This window comes from Anolis sagrei, chromosome 1, assembly GCF_037176765.1.
Source record: "Anolis sagrei isolate rAnoSag1 chromosome 1, rAnoSag1.mat, whole genome shotgun sequence".
Taxonomy (NCBI): domain Eukaryota; kingdom Metazoa; phylum Chordata; class Lepidosauria; order Squamata; family Dactyloidae; genus Anolis; species Anolis sagrei.
In genome coordinates, this window is record NC_090021.1 from 330,509,785 (window position 1) to 330,527,390 (window position 17,606).

General features: G+C 40.8%; 2 protein-coding genes across 2 annotated transcripts in view; one reads left to right on the plus strand and one right to left on the minus strand.

The window, feature by feature from the left end:
• ESR2 (estrogen receptor 2) overlaps window positions 1-5,496 on the plus strand; it is a 59,346-nt gene extending 53,850 nt beyond the window's left edge. The window contains exons 8-9 of the mRNA XM_060754307.2: window positions 1,294-1,474; window positions 3,246-5,496. Of these exons, the coding sequence (XP_060610290.2) occupies window positions 1,294-1,474; window positions 3,246-3,423 (359 nt within the window). The 3' untranslated portion in view covers window positions 3,424-5,496. The remainder of the gene's footprint in view (window positions 1-1,293; window positions 1,475-3,245) is intronic.
• A 5,049-nt stretch (window positions 5,497-10,545) lies between these two features.
• SYNE2 (spectrin repeat containing nuclear envelope protein 2) overlaps window positions 10,546-17,606 on the minus strand; it is a 343,575-nt gene continuing 336,514 nt past the window's right edge. Inside the window, exons 108-113 of the mRNA XM_067468497.1 lie at window positions 16,802-17,002; window positions 14,985-15,113; window positions 14,201-14,389; window positions 13,999-14,088; window positions 12,666-12,712; window positions 10,546-11,785 (exon numbers count right to left, since the gene is read on the minus strand). Of these exons, the coding sequence (XP_067324598.1) occupies window positions 11,560-11,785; window positions 12,666-12,712; window positions 13,999-14,088; window positions 14,201-14,389; window positions 14,985-15,113; window positions 16,802-17,002 (882 nt within the window). The 3' untranslated portion in view covers window positions 10,546-11,559. The remainder of the gene's footprint in view (window positions 11,786-12,665; window positions 12,713-13,998; window positions 14,089-14,200; window positions 14,390-14,984; window positions 15,114-16,801; window positions 17,003-17,606) is intronic.

Genomic DNA, 17,606 nt, shown 5'->3' on the forward strand with positions numbered 1-17,606 from the left:
TCTTACTTCCAACAGACCTCACTATCTCTGAGGATGCTTGCCATAGATGCAGGCGAAACGTCAGGAGAAAAATTGCCTCCAGAACATGGCCATATAGCCCGGAAAAACCTACAACAACCCAGTGATCCCGGCCATGAAAGCCTTCGACAGTACATCAACCACCACCAAATGTTGGTGGAAGGTGGTAGCCATGAGATGGTTAGCCCATAGCAGCATCAAATGAGATAGCCCACTACTCACGAAATTTCCTCAACCCTGATGCAAGTAGTAGGGAGTGAGATAGGCCAATGGCATGATTTAATAAAAGGCAGCTAATAAAAGTGTGACAAGTTCAGTGGACTTTATCCCTTTTGAACAGTTGTTGCTGTATATCTTCAGTTCAACACTGACTTGTGGTGACCCTATCATAGAGCACTATTTTTGTGCTGCCTTTCTCTCCATAGGGACTCAAGGCAGCTTACGCTTAGGCAGCTATTTGATGCCTTCAAAAAACAATGTGCAATTAAAATAAGCAGTTAAAATAGAATTATAAAATACATTTAAAACATATAAACAGTACCTTCATTGTTAACCATGGTATCCAAAGTCATAGTCTGGGCCATTCCAATAGTTATTGTACTAAATTTCATATTTATCTATTGCACAAAGTCTCCAAAGGCTTGATCAAAAAGCCATGTTTTCACTTTCTTACAGAAGATCAAGAGGGAGGGGGCTGATCTAATATCCCTAGAAAGGGAATTCCACAGCCAAGGAGACACCACCAAATAATTATTTTGAAAATAAATATGTATGAGTAGATGTAAAGTTAAAATACAATAAATACCATTAAAATTACATGTAAAGTTCACCATCCTCCCCAAAATCCCAACCAGATTCAAAACAGCAGTGCTTCCCTCATCCTCCAACAAATGTCTGATGGTAAAGATGTGTCTTAACTTGCTTGCAAAAGGCCAGCAGGGATGGGGCCATCCTGGTATCTCTTGGGAGGGAATTCCACAGTCTGGGAGTAGCCACTGACAAGCCCCTCTCCTGTGAAACCACCAAACGTGCTTGAGTGGGTGGTGGGACAGAGAGAAGGCCTTCTAAGAGAGCTTTCTTAGCAAGATTTATTCAAAATTGCTTTGACCTTTCACTCATGCTGGGAGAATTTAACTTACTCAAGGTCACCCAATGGATTTCTATAGCTGAATTGGATTTTTTCAGTCTCCAATTGCTACACCACCCTTGTTCTTTTGAGCAAGAATATTGATCCATAAGCCGTGAATCTTAATTCTTGGTCCCCTTTTTGGCCAGGCATGTTTCCACTGCCATCCACCACGGAGGAACCTGAGAGCCACAGGAAGCTGAACCACTTGCTCAACTCTGTGACCGATGCCTTGGTGTGGGTCATTGCGAAGAGTGGGATTCCCTTGCCACAACAGACAACTCGCCTAGCAAATTTACTCATGCTGCTTTCACATGTCAGGCATGCAAGGTAAGACTATCATAAAGGGTCTTGCAGATTCTGTTTAATTTACATTTGTCACTATGGCAAAGAAGCACATCTTTGAGCTCATTTTGGATGGAAATTTCTGTTTTTTCTGTTGTGAGATGTTGGTTGATATATTCATGTGTCCTGAGAAGCTATATCAAATCGAGTTTCCTGCCCAAGTATCTGGTCTGTATAGGTTCACTAGTCTTCAAAGGGAGACACAGATCTTAATGGAGTTGTAGTACAAAAAAGTAACTTTTCTAACAAGTTCTGGGAAAACCTTAGCTTCATATGATACAGAGGAAAAGAGTAGGTTATATCTCTGTGTTGGAGTATTAGAGCATGTCCCATATTGTTATTGTGTGGCTACAAGATGTTTCCAACCTACATCAACTCTAAAGTGAATGTATCGTGGGGTTTTCTTGGAAAGGTTAATTCAGAGGGGTTTATCTTTGTATTCCTCCAAGGCTGTGAAGGTGTGACTTGTCCAATGTTACCCAGTACATTTCCATCGCTGGGCAGGGATTCAAATGTTGGTCTCCAAGAGTAGTATTACACTGGCATTCCATAACCACGTTAAAAAGCTTTGATATTGCCAGTTAATGTGAAAGTGAAATTTGTTCGCCCATTATTCACATGTATAAACAGTCATTTGTAGCAGAAGTCTTTGAATGTTGGGCATGCATGTGTGAATTGGGTTTTTCCACTCTATGAGCTCAGCCATTGTGGCAGGATGTGTTTGCATGTATGGTACAGTTTACCCCTCTTTTGTGTGGGTTAAGGGCACAGGACCCAGTGGAGGAAAATAAATATAAGAGAACACTTCTAGGAATCTCAAAGTCATGGCCAACCTTTTGAGGTATTTAGGCTCTACTTACATTCAAATGCAGTTGCTGGGTCAAGTGCATTTTGCCTTGTGAGTCTATGTCATCTACACTTTAGACACTTTAGAAAAGTTTATAGATGACTTAGAAGCTGTGCTGAGTTATTCTTGGCAGAACCACAAATGCTGGTATTTCTGTTCCATTTGTAAAATAAAATGCACAAGATAACTGCTATCTCTCCCTGAAGCACGAAACCTTCACATTCAGAATTCCTGCTTAGGAAATAGAAGGTCTGGTTCAAGTTGGTGTGATATGGCCCAACCTCAAGGCCAACAAAGAAAATACCTCCCATAGCGCTTCCAGAAAAAACAATGTGTCAGGCTGTCTGTATCTCTCTTCTCACACACATAGACACAGTTTTTGTGGTCCACAAGATGACCAAAATACTTCAGCATCCCATGTTGCTGAGGTTTTAATAAAAACAAAATAGTCATGAAATGTCTGGGCGGAAAGCAAACTGAAAAATATCAACTCGTTTTCCTGGAATTGCGCTTTCCTCTGATTTGCTATCACAGGAGCCCCTGGTGGCACAGTGGATTAAACCTTTGTGCTGGCAGGACTGAAGGCCGACAGCTTGGAGGTTCGAATCCGGGGAGAGCACGGATGAGCTCTCTCTGTCAGCTCCAGCTCCCCATGCGGGGACATGAGAGAAGCCTCCTACAAGGATGACAAAACGTCAAAACATCCGGGCATCCCCTGGGCAATGTCCTTGCAGACTGCCAATTCTCTCACACCAGAAGTGCCATATGTTTACCTCTGTTTTTATTGCTTCAAATTAAGCTGGGCATGACACTGAAATCATACGCAGTGCAGAACTATAGCAGTTTGACATCATTTTAACTGTTGTGGCTCTATCCTGTTTGTGCTGACCTTTTTTGCTTTCTTTACAGTAACAAAGGGATGGAGCACCTTCTTAGCATGAAGTGTAAAAATGTGGTCCCTGTCTATGACTTGTTGCTGGAAATGCTCAATGCTCACACTGTCCGAAATCACAGGAAAACACCTATTTCCAACCTGGAGATTAGCCCATCGGAACAAACAGAGGCAACAGATGGCACGCAACTCTGATCTCACAACTGAAACATCAGAAGGGGACACAATTGTGATATCACAATGAAGTAGAACTCCAGAGAAGTGGAGAGAAAATGCATTTCAAGATTTAAATTGAGGTATTTGGTGCTTTGGGGTTTTTTTTCCAAAGAAAGAACCAGCACCGGGAATTCTGTTTTGAAACTTTAGTGATTTTTTATATAGGACACATTTGGATCTTTTTACTGCTGCTTTGCCTGTCATCTTGTACTGTCCTGCAACAGCCTTGTGGGGTTGAAATGGCACAACCTGCCTTTGATGTTGGCTTTATCAAAAGTTGTACTTCTGGAGTGCCTTCGAAAGGAAGACTATATTGAAGCGCCACATGAGCCTTAAGCTTTATGATGCCCTCGTTGGGTGGCAGAGAAGTTTCCTTTGTTCTTTTTCTATTTCAAAGAAGGAAACGTGTGCAGCACATAGCTCTAGGATGCTACTGCAAAAATCCAGTAGATGGAAAAAATAGAAGCAACTTCTGCTAACCAGTAACGGAAGGATTTAAGGTGTTGCTTTCCATCCGTGAATTATTCATAGCAATCTGTATAATAGAGCCAACTGGGAGGCTACCATTCTCATTAGAAATGTGTGCTGCTTCACTTGTTAACTACAATGACATATGTTTCCCTTTTGTGCAAAGCCACCTTCAGTAAATATGGAAATGTGGAGTAAATGGTTCTATTTATCTGAAAGCCCCTGGCCTGGAGAGAATTTGTCTATTGACAGACAACTGTGGACTGGAAACTTTCTTTCTTTCTTCATTCCTTTTTTAAAAAGACCTGATTTGTATCGGCTGCTAAGAGATCGATCATCTGAGTGGGCATTTTTGTTTCCTGCTATATAGCTTATGCAGTGTAGTGCTGGTGCAAACGAATTATTTACTGTGAATATTGAGAATTTGTGAATTATGATTTTATGTTTTAATTATACAGGATCGAGATTGTTGTGATGGTTTTAATAATGAATTAGGAGAAACAGCTGTCTATAAATGTATTCCTCCCAAAGGGGAAAAAAAGCACAGCATAGGAGGTAAACTCTCACTGAGTGGAGCATTAAGGGAATGCTCGAGTGGTAGTTTCATGCATTTCCATGCATATGCACACATATCTCTCCCACTAACAAGAATTTCCCCATTCACTTCAATGGATGAGGCAACTGTACACACAAAAACAGAAGTGGCACAGTTCAAGCCCTGACAGTGTAAGTGAATGTGCAAGTGTGCCTTGTTCCTTTTTCACACAGGAGCACATACAACACTCTAGAATTCATGGAGTGAACAGGGACAGGTATGAATGTGTTCACTCTTTTTTGTGAATATACTTTGGATAAAGAAGAGAGAGCATATATTTTGGCATTATTGGGAGGCTATGGAGAGGGAGATTGTGCTTGGATGGGTGCTATGTGCCAAAAACTTTCCTAATGCATAAAATCTGCATTGTGAGACAACCCCTGCCTGCCTCCAAAACTTCAATTCACAACGGCAATTCATTAACGTGTTCCCTTCCATCCTTTTGCTACCAATACCTGATACAACTCTAGGTGAGAATGAGAAGCACATTTATAACACAACTAGCATATATACCTGGCATTTCTCAGATTTGTATTTTCTTTATGGCTCTTTCTTTTTGTTCATCCCTTTCACTCATATACTTTCTGTTCTTCTTTCTTTCCTTTCTCTTCCCTTCTTTTTTTTTTTTGTCTTTCCTTCTCTCATACCTTTTTCCCTTTCCTCCCCACCCCTCCTTTTTCGTTCTCCCTCTTTCATTTCCTTCTCCATTCTTTCTCTTTCTTCCCCTCCCCTCATATTTTCTCTTTTCCTCTCCTTCCCCTTTATACAAATGTCACTTAGTAGCAACCAATCTGCTTCACTCCCTTTGTTTCCCAATTATATCACAAAGGGCCACTTCACCTAACAATAGCTAACACATTTTGTTCTTTTTCTTTCCTTCTGCTCTGGGCCCAAAAGGGATGGGTTTTTAAAAGTTCAAACCCCTCAATTATTTTAGGTTGGATAATGAAGGTTAGGTGTGCCACATTTGGTCCAGATCCATCCAGCTATGGAAGAGTCCTTGTGGTTTCTACCTACCTACCTACCACCTACTTTGACTTTTATATAAATAGAACAGGTCCAAGCATGCTGAGTGGTTTTGGAGATGCTTGCTGCCTTATGCTGTTCAGAATGCTGATGTGTCTTTGAGCTTTGATTTGCCATATTACACAATCTTTATTTTTTGCTCTGAAACTAGGCAAGGGGTGGGTCACACTGCTCAGAGCAGAGGAATGAGGACAGTAGGGAGGCATCGGGTGCCCCCTTTCACCTACTGGCACCTACCACGTTTTCTTTCTTTTCTTCTCTTATGCATGTACAGTGAGAAACATCTTATGTTCCCAAAAGACCTGATGGTTGGAGCCCCCAGTGGCGCAGTGGGTTAAACCGCTGTGCCGGCAGGACTGAAGACCGACAGGTCACAGGTTCGAATCTGGGGAGAGGCGGATGAGCTCCCTCTATCAGCTCTAGCTCCTCATGCAGGAACATGAGGGAATCCTCCCACAAGGATGATAAAAACATCAAATCATCCAGGCGTCCCCTGGGCAACATCCTTGCAGACAGCCAATTCTCTCACATCAGAAGCAACTTGCAGTTTCTCAAGTCGCTACTGACACAACAAAAAAAAAAAAAACCTGATGGTCAGAGTTGCAATTTTAAATCTTTAGTATTTCATTCTTGCGTAGAAGAAAAAATATATAAATTTTCCCCTGTTGCTTTGATCACTGGAAAATTCTTTCACAATTTGAGATTTCCTTTTGCAAAACAAATATTGGCACAGTTGATAGTTTTTTCACAGGTGTAACTTGATGTGCCAAGACATGCTTTCTTATCAGTAAGGAGAAACATGAAGATTCTTTACATCCTTTGGCAGGGCTAATTCCTCAGAGCCCAAAGTGTGGAAATGGTACAATGGCTGAGATTTATGTTCATTTATGAAAAAAACTGTGTAGATTTCTGTGAAGGCTTTTAACTGAGCAGTGAGCACTGTTTACAGTAAAGTTCCCTAAACTTCTGATAAGTGCATTGTTTTTTGTTATGAAATGAAAATTGAAGGTAGCCATTATCCCAACGTTTGATGTGTGACTGTTGCTGCATTTTAGATGGTCCTCCATGGGACAAGTGGAATACCTAAACTGGAATAGGCAACCTACTGCCTAGATGTCTTCAACTGTATGTCCTAAAATCTCAGAGCACTGATTATGATGGCAATGATTAATGGGAGTCCTAATCTAAGGAAATAATAAATAAAAATAAAACTTTATTTGTAGCCCGCTACCATCTCCCCAAGGGACTCGGTGCGGCTTACATAAGGCCGAGCCCACAATACATCAATACAAGCAACAACAACAACAATAATACAAAGCAATTAAAATAAATCTCAAACACAAATAGCATAAACATTGACAATAGCACAACACACATTTAAAATCTAAGGCTGGGCCGAATGTAATTAAAATTTAAAATAATGCTGGGAATGAACAAGATAAGGAGGTGGGGCGTTGGTGGGAACATACAAACAGTCCTAAATCAGTATAAGGTGCTTTAGAGGACATAGTGCTAAGGGTTCATTATTCTGGGAAGGCACACTGGAATAACCACGTTTTCAAGCTCCTCCTAAAGACTGCCAGAGATGAGGCATACCTGATAAGGTACCTGATAAGGATCAGATTCTCTGTCCTAGGATGGAATACACATCCTAATGTTATAAGGCAGTGTTTCTCATCCTTCCGAATGCCGTGACCCCTTAATGCAGTTCCTCCTGTGGTGGTGACCCCCAACCACAACATTATTTTTGTTGCGACTTCATAATTGTAATTTTGCTAATGTAATGAATCATAATGTAAATATCTGATATGTAGGATGTATTTCATTCACTGGACCAAGTCTGGCACAAATACCCAATATGCCCAAATTTGAATACTGATGGGGTCGGGGGCGGGGATTGATTTTGTCATTTGGGAGTTGTAGTTGCTGGGATTTATGGTTCATTTAAATTAAAAGAGCATGCTGAACTCCACCAATGAGGTAATGGAACCAGACTTGGCACACATAACTCTCATGACCAACAGAAAATAGTGGAAGGGTTTGGTGGGCTGTAGTTTGGGAGCTATAGTTCACCTACATCCAGAGAGCACTGTGGACTCAAACAATGATGTATCTGGACTAAACATGGTATGAATACTCAATATGCCCAAATGTAAACACTGGTGGAGTTCAGGGAAAATAGGCCTTGACATTTGGGAGTTGTAGTTGCTGGAATTTATAGTTCACCTGCAATCAAAGAGTATTCTGAAGCCCACCAATGATACAATTTGGCCAAACTTCCCACACAGCACCCCTATGACCAACAGAATATACTGTGTTTTCTGATAGTCTTTGAGGGCCCCTCTGACACCCCCTTGTGACCCTCCCAGGGCTCCCGACCCCCAGGTTGAGAAACACTGAATAAGGGTTCTCGTCCACAGAATAGATGTCATAATAAATCCATTAAATGTTAAGATACTGTAGTCTGCAGGGCTGTTGCTTTTGATGCAACAGGCTAAGAGGGCTTCCCTATCCCATGTAGCTCAGCTATGGATGTCCTAGCACTGCACAAGATTAGAGTCTCACATATTTGTTATTATGTGGGACTCTAATGATTTTTTTTAATTAATCATGTATTTCAGATTTTGGTGATTCAGCTAATGAACATATGGAGTTACCTTATACTGAGACCATTGGTCCATCTAGTTCAGTATTGTCTACCCTAACCAACAGTGACTTTTAAAGATCTCAAGTAGGGGTCCTTCATAGTCTCACGTGGAGATGCCAAAGAGCTAACACAGGATCGTCTGCGTGAAAAAGTATGTATAGGCCCAGCATCACTATGTTACAAACACTCCTCTATCCCTGTCCATACTTGTGTTGACCTCCAGTTCTAAACAAAAAAATCTGAATATAAAATGGAAGCGGAACCACTAAACAGAAACGAAGATGGCCAATCTGACTGAGGAGTCTCATGCACATGCAGCAATGTTTTATTAGCTTCTTTTTCAAGAAGCCCATGTGGGACAACAAGGACATCTGTTCTTTCTTCATTAATGCAGAAAAGGCAGTGAATCTTTATGTGTACACACAGTGTGACGTCCCTACACCTGTTAAAATATTATGTCTGGGCAAGCAATGGCAGCCTTGATACTCCGAATCCAGAGAGAAATTAAACAAAAAACAAGCAGATTCTGATCATATGCTTGCTCACTTGGTAATAGATTGCATGTAGATTCATGTCATGGAGTGCAGAATAAAAATAGGTGAAATATTAAAGGAAGAACCAATGGGGAAAGGCATAATGTGTAAGGAGGCAGTGAAAAAGAAAAAGATTCTACAAAGTGCCTGTGTTTATGAGAGTCCAGTGTTTTGGGGGAATGTAGGCTAGGATTCTGTTGGTCACTTTATGTTGGTGGCTATGTATTTTAGGATGTTGCGGATGGGTTACAAACAGATTATGAATGGAAGAAGCCATATAACCATTGTGCAAACTGTTGCACTTTTCAGGTGCTATGTAAGTACATTGTTGCAGGCTCGTATTGGGAGGTATACAATGCTTAGTAATTTATTGTACAGTGCAGGGGCGGCTCAACCCATTACACAAACTAAGCATTTGCAGTATAGTTGATTTTGCCTTGGGGGAAAATAGGTCTTGACATATGTGAGTTGTATTTACTGGGATGTATAGTTCACCTACAATCAAAGAGCATTCTGAACTCTACCAATGATGGAATTGAACCAAATATGGCACACAGAACTCCCACGACGAACAGAAAATATATATCAGTGATTGGGGGGGGGGGGCAGCAAAATACTGTTTGCTTACCGTTGAAAATTACCTAGGGCCGCCTCTGGTACAGTGATATATGCAATCAATGTAGTACATTTACATGTAACTACTCTGGTATACTTTTATGCTATGTAATACTTCTGTTGCATCTTGGACACAAGGTGCTTTGGACCAATTGAAACCACCACCACCACCACCACCACTATCAAAAGGCCTAGAAACCTTATCCCATGAGGAACAGATAAAGCAGCTGGGTAAGCTTAACCTGGAGAAGAGAAGATTAAGTGTTGACAAAACAGCCACGTTTCAATATTTGGAGAATTGCCCTATTAATATAGGTGTCCTTCAAGAATTTGGGCTTTTCATCCATATAGAATGCATAGTGCATCAGATCATGAACAAGTTGAAGGCCCGATAGGATGCAGAGTGTGAGTTCTACCCAGATGACACATTATTTAATTTAAGTAACACCGGTCAGAATGAAATTCTCTCCTCAAATGCTTTAAAAAATCCTACTCCTGTTGCCAATCTTGGGAAGTTTTCTTTAAAGATAAAGAATGCTGTGAATCAGTGAGCACGCAAGGAATCAGTGAGTGTGTGTCAATTGTAAAATAAGATGCATGAAGCTGATTGGTTGGGCAATGCCCGGGGAGATGGCTGAGCCTGGGACTTTTGGTTACTGTTACATTTTTGTTCAGGCTTGAGCTATGCACATGCACAGAGAGAAGAGTGAAGCAGAGAGATACAAAGTTTGGAGTGTGCTCTCGCTTCATGAACTGCTGAAGGAATTTATCCACATGGACAAAAGAAAGATCATTTTAAATATTTCATGACATTATGTGAGTTGGTGCAGCTGATCACATTGTAGATATGTTGTTATGGATTTATGAGGAGTAAACTACTTGTTCTTTATTGATAATCTGCGTGGCATGTTTTTTTTGCTCTGGCAAGGCACTGTGTGGGGTGATCTTAGCCTCGAGGTGGATCATAGAGGGAGATAAGTTTTGACAGGTAAGCTGGGCCAGAACCATTTAGGGCTGATGCAACAGGAGGGATACGCTCTCTCTATACGCCACTCTGGTGAGCAATCTGGCTGCTGTCTATTGGACCATTTGAAAGGCAACCCCATGTAGAAATACAACCCCATGTAGAATGCAGGGTGCCCTTGATTGTGCCCTTGAATCATTAATTTTTCTTAAAAAAACACACTTTTTTTGAAATACTGTACATAGTTCAAAGATTAAATGTAAACATTTTTTATTAAAAAGCCACCGGCTTACACAGTTCATTGGTATACATATGGGAGATAATCAACACAAATTACATTTAGGTTTTTTTCCCCATTTTTTAGAAAACTTTGAACAATAAAACCCACCTCTCCATGCAACATTTCTTTTTATATACAGATATATTGAAAAACATAGTAAAAAAAGGAGACTTCAGACAAGGCAGCAGTTTCTACGTACTAAAATCTTTCTCTTGGAAATATATACATTAATTGGAGAGAGTATGCTGCTAAAATATTTAGAGTATAACAAATATTCTTTTAAAAATTAAACCTTTCCCTGCCCAGTACCAAAATACAACTGTAGATTTGTGATCCCCGTTCTTGCCATTGGAAGGGCTTCTCTTCACATTATGAGCTATGGGCTCAATCCATCAGGGCACCCTTCAATACAAGACCCATTGCAATTAAATTGCACTGTTCCCATTAGTTCTAGTGATGCTGATCATTCTGGAAGATTGTGGGCAATGATGATTAAGTAGGGAAGTTGTTTTAATGCTGACATAATACCAATTTTGTCATTCAGTGGATCATCCACCATAAAGATTGTTGACCGACCGATCACATGTTGTGCAAAAGTACCAGGCATTTTTGCTTACAGTTCAAAAATATATAGAAATAGCATTTTTTTCTGTACAAAACTATGATTAATTAAAACTCAATCCCCTCCCATCTCAAGTATTGAAATCACTAAAGGATCTATATGGAGACTAAGGTCGCACTCCCTTGTGTAGACAGCAGAAAATTAAGGTGAAGGTCAATCTTCTTAGTTACTGTCAACTGCAATAGAGATTTTAAGGTGGGATGTTCTTATTGTGAGTCATTAGTGCCAATGGACTCTGATGGGAAGACACAGAGCAATTTCCACTAAGTGGACTCCCTGGCCTTATGGTAATGGCACAAGGAGAGCACCCAGAGAGGAAAATTAATTTTGGTTGAGTGCAAAAGAAGTGGAGAGAGGAGGGGATTTTAAGTTGGCGGAGGTCCGTTGATGTAGCGCAGCATTGGATAGAAAGACCGGGCAAAGTTGTTGGCATGTGTACAGCTGTAGTCTTCCTCGGAAAAAGGGATCAAGGAAGCCAAAAGCAGCAGGAGGAGGAAGAGCAGCTGGAGAGGCAGGGCGGCTCGCAGAACCCGGTAAAAGAAGGAAAGGGTCTTGGGAGCAGCAGGACGGGCTTCGTCTCCATCCTCCATTCTGCAAACACAGGAAACTTTGCTTAGAGAGAATAACTGAATCATAGAGATGGAAGAGACCCCAAGGACCATCTAGTCCAGTGGTTCTCAACCTGGGGTCCCCAGATGTTTTTGGCCTACAACTTCCAGAAATCCCAGCCAGTTTACCAGCTGTTAGTATTTCTGGGAGTTGAAGGCTAAAAACATCTGGGGACCCCAGGTTGAGAACTACTGATCTAGTCCAATCCCATTCTGACATGCAGGAAAACACAATCAGAGCACTCCTTCTCTGGAGACTCCACTTAACAGTCACCAGAGAAGGAGACTTCTCATAGAACTCATAGAATCAAAGAGTTGGAAGAGACCTCATGGGCCATCAAGTCCAACCCCCTGCCAAGAAGCAGGAATATTGCATTCAAATCACCCCTGACAGATGGCCATCCAGCCTCTGTTTAAAAGCTTCCAAAGAAGGAGCCTCCACCACACTCCGGGGCAGAGAGTTCCCCTGCTGAACGGCTCTCACGAAGTTCTTCCTCGTGTTCAGAAGGAATCTCCTCTCTTGTAGTTTGAAGCCATTGTTCTGCATCCTAGTCTCCAAGGAAGCAGAAAACAAGCTTGCTCCCTCCTCCCTGTGGCTTCCTGGACTCCCAGCATATTCCCCTGCTGAACAGCACCTTTGTTCCGCATGTAACCAGACATTTGAAGCACTGTTTCCTCTTGGGCTGCACCCTCCCAGGGATATCTCTACAACTCATTGGCTCCTTACGATTCACTCAAACAAGAGGAATGGGCACAATAATTGCACTATATATAGTATGTTGGGTATGCCTTGGCTGTCAGGTTGTTATTGAACTTCAATGTTCTTTTTATTAATTCAAATAAGGAAATTCATAAAGCCATACCTAATATTGCTGCTGATCTTATTCTCCAATGATTTCCTTCTGTCGCCCTGTGGATATTTAATACATAAATATTATTGAGAAGGGGGAAAAGACACAAAAATGCAAATTGTAAGCAAGAGCTATTCAATATGGTTGATGAGTGTTGTTTTTAATACAGTGTTAGTTGTGTTCTCTCTCTCTCTCTCTCTCTCTCTCTATATATATATATATATAGAGAGAGAGAGAGAGAGAGATTTAATTGCATTTTAAATTATTTTCATTTTATGTTCTGTTTTTAGGCACCTTGTGCCATGTGTAAGGTGCCTCGGGTCCCTTTGGGAAGATGGTGGCAGGATACAAGAATAAAGTTATTATTATTATTATTATTATTATTATTATCCCAAAAGACTTCCATACAGGAGGAATAGTAGATGTAGAAGAATTGCTTTCACAAGTGTTCCATAAGTTTCCATACATAGGAAAAATTAACAAATGCTAGATTATATTTAAAATTATATTTAATATTTTGAATATTTTATATACACAAACACACAGATAATTTCAAGCATCCTAAAAATTCGCAATGAGTATTTTTTAAATAAAGGTACATTTAGCTACAATTTTCTATTTTCCCTATTTATGGTGACTTTTGGGACACCTTATATCTAACATTATTATTACCCCACTTTTATTTCTCTAAAAAGAGATACAAAGTGACTAACACTACAAACAATACAACATGCAATTTAAATTCTAAACATGAAAATAGCATTAAACAATGAACTATTAAAAATAAACATTTGAAACGATTAAATCTTTTAACATACTTAAAATACAGATGAATTCAAACAGTCAGAGTGGTAATGTTATAATAATAACTTTTATTTGTTATCCGTCTCACCTCATGGTTGGCTCGAGGTGGGATGCAATATAGTTTAAAACACAGAGATACAATATAATACTATTAAAATTAATATATTAAAATACTGGGAGATCAGGGGTTAAAAACCACAATTGGGTATGGAAACCCAAGGGGCAGCTTTGGGCAAGTCACACTCTCTCGGCCAAAGGGAAAGGCAGTAGCAGACCTTGGAAAACATCCTGCCAATAAAACCCAATGATAGTGTTGCCAATGCCATACATCAGGAATGATTAGAGGGTATAAACAATTATTCAGGCTTTCCCTTCACTTCTGAATCCAGGAAATATTTTTGTAATTAACTCCACCCTGTAATACGGGCATACGTTATGGTGATTTCCTGGAAGGTTCAGATTAAATCAGGAGAATTGGCAAATTGCAGGAAAATATTTAATGAGAGTTGTGGGGCGAAGACACTAGATAAAAACAGCTTGCCTTATGCCTGTAGGTGGAAGGTTTCTCTGAGAGTTGGTGATACCTTCCAGAATCTACTTCACTCCCTTGCGTCTGAAATGCACTTATGTCCTGGAGCAAAAACAGCATGAAAAGTTCTTATGTGTTGCAGAAATTTATGCCACAGGTTTATTAGCCCTGTCAGGGGATACAGATCTAAGCCCAAACTGAGAGCCATGCTCACCTGGCTTCCTTGTGAAACCTTTAAATCTTGTGAAACTCCTTCAAGGAGCTGTTTTAGCTTCTTCCCAATGACATGGACCTTCTCATTAGCTTCTGCATAATCTCCACCTGATTTGTCAAGCAAGTGAGTGGAAATCTCCTGCAGAGTGTTTACTTGAAGCTGCCGTTCCAGAAGTTCCTTTTCTAATTGCTGAAATGGGAAAATAGCAGGAACCATTGAGAGATATAAGATTATAGCTATGCTATAATAGTATTGAATCATTAGCCCAGGGCTGTGTGTGTATTACTCATAGAATCATAGAATCAAAGAGTTGGAAGAGACCTCATGGGCCATCCAGTCCAACCCCCTGCCAAGAAGCAGGAATATTGCATTCAAATCACCCCTGACAGATGGCCATCCAGCCTCTGTTTAAAAGCTTCCAAAGAAGGAGCCTCCACCACACTCCGGGGCAGAGAGTTCCACTGCTGAATGGCTCTCACAGTCAGGAAGTTCTTCCTCATGTTCAGATGGAATCTCCTCTCTTGTAGTTTGAAGCCATTGTTCCGTGTCCTAGTCTCCAGGGAAGCAGAAAACAAGCTTGCTCCCTCCTCCCTGTGGCTTCCTCTCACATATTTATACATATAACTATTGACTATTTCATTTATTTATATTTAACCACACACATATAATGACTCCTGATTCTAGAGAACCAGCAAACAAATTCTAGGATCTCAACCACCCCAATCAAATGGAGTGACTCCAAACAAATGTTGTTTCTCTGAGGATACCCCTGTTTTCCACCTACCATTAATTCCTTTCGACTCTCCTGTATGATGTGAGGATCAGCATTTGGATCCTTAACCTGTGCGTGATGTCTGCGTGTCTCTGCACAAGCCAACCACAACAGAAGTTTCTGGTTCATCTCATGGAAATCCTATGGAAACCAAGCCAGAAAAGGACAGGTTGCATACTCGTAACTGTGTTTCTTTGAGTGGTCCTCTGTGAAGTCACACAGTTGGGTTTACTATGCCTGCATAGGCTCAAATGGGGAAAAATTGTACAAACTATGCCTTGAGACTTTTACTTGACATTGTAGGAACGGAATGTAAGTCCCCACATGGCAGTTTGTCTCCTTGTGTTCTACTTGAATCTTTGAGAGAGTGTTTTAAGGCAATTCTTATGGATGAGGATGTAGGTGGAGCAACTGTAATTGAAGGTGTCAACCTAGCTGAACCTATTGAGGCCGAAGCAGATGGTGCTGTAGATGGGACCTACTGTTTAGGAGGCCTTGGCTTCGATTTTGAGGTCTTCGAAGCCTTAGATGTGGTTATGGATGGTGTAGCGGATGTTGATGGGGCCAATGCTTGTTGGTAGAGGAGAGTGTGGAGTCTCACCTCTCTGTTCTTCCTGGCTTGCACTATGAAAACCTTGCAATGTTGGCATGAGCCCACAATGTGGCTTTCTCCAAGGCACTGGAGACATTTCCAGTGCCTATTGCTATTAGGTATCTTAGCAGTGCATTGGCTGCATCTGTATGTGGTTGACATGATGGAAAAGCATGGGAAGCACAACAATGCAGACAGCCAAAGCTCCTAACAAGCTGTTTCAATGGTGGATGAAAAGAAACTGAGGGGCACCTGGCTAGGGCACCCTTTATGCCCTGAAGAGGATTGGATGGGGTTACCGTCGAATTTTTAAATGAGAGCTTGTAAAGCTTTTCCATTTGAGCCTGCATAAGCGGAGTAAACACAATTGTGTGATTCACAGGGGCAATGAGGATGAAATATATTGATATGTGATCACACCAACTAAATAAGAGATGCACCACGGCATTATGATAGCCAGATTAGGTTAGATCGGATTACTTTGATTAGATTAGTTCTCAAACTTTGGTTTTCCTGTTGTTTTGAACTCCCAGAAACCATAGCTAGCGTGGTCAATTGTCATGAATTCTGGGAGCTGAAGTCCAAAATGTTTTGAAAACCAACTATTGAAAATACCAGGTTAGATGGAAACAGAAATTTTAATCAAATGAATACATTTTATGTGCTATCAGCTGAAGTAGATTCACGATTCCAGGGATGGCAATGAAATACCTTGCGCTACCATTTTAGTACAGTAATAAATGTATTATTATTTATTGCCATTTATGACGGAGTTGAAGTGGGACAGTATTAAAAATTAAGGTGCCGGAATCAAAGGTTTGGCGTAATGACTTCAAAGCCCTGTGTGCTTATCCAGCCACACTGGAATGCTTATTGGTTTATTAATTCCTGTGTTTTGTCCTAAGAGATGCACAAATGCTCCATCTGTTCATTTTTATCTTTGCAAAAACACAACAAGGCAGGTCAGGTAAAGAGATAATAGCTAGCCCAAGATCATCTAAATGAACTTCCTGGCTAAATGGAGACCTGACCAGTCCAAATTTCACTACAGTACTATACACACACATAGCAAAGTCTGGTTCTTCTAATAAAGATTCACAGCTGAAATATCCCTCTTTCAGTTACTCAAACACTTTCAAAACGTCCAGCAATCCCACATCAGGAAATTTTTGTGAACCTTTCCTCAGCAGCATCTGAAGAATAGACTAAGACGGGACAAAATGATTGATCTATTCACCTGGCAGTGCATCAGAGCTTCCTGCAAACTCTTCCTCCAGTTCCCCATTAAAAGGCTTGCCTTCTCCCAGCGAAAATTAACCTGCCGAAGTCTGTTCTGAAGTTCTTTGGACCCGGTGCTGTCTGCCTGCTTGAAGTCCTTACTGGTCAGATTGACAGACAGCACAAGGGCTTTATAATTATCAAAGGCTTTAAGCATATCCTGGTGGGAAAGAAAGGGTTTTGTATCAAGACAAACAAATGAATGAATAACTCTAGCTTGCAAGAGAAGAAATATGACACTGGACATCTTTTCTTGGGAAGATGGGTGGGAATTTATGAAGCTCCTAAAAGTTCTTTCCAGTAAAAGGATTACGATCAGATTCAACTATGACTAAAACAGCAATATCAGCCCAGAGCTCAGCATTAATGTTTAAAAGTATTCCTTTATGTAACTTATTACACGGTTACCTAAAAATAATCTACCATAGCTTTACTGCTGTTTTAGTCACTCATATTCAAATACTTTTGAATGTAATTTAATATCAGATTGATCAAACAAGCAATGACCCTTAGCCTGCAATTCTTGAGCAGAGGTGTTATTAAAAGGGTTTCTTAGTTATTGAATATATGAGAAAAAAACTGGAAGGAGAAGTAACTTTTAGGCATTGCAAGACAGTAGCAAGACCCGCCTACCTTGGTGATCGTATTTCTCCTATGAACTTGCGCAATCTCTTTGATCTTTGGAGAAGGCCCTCCTCTCGCTCCCGCCTCCGTCACAGGCGTGGCTCATGGGGACGAAGGAGAGGGCCTTCTCCGTGGTTGCC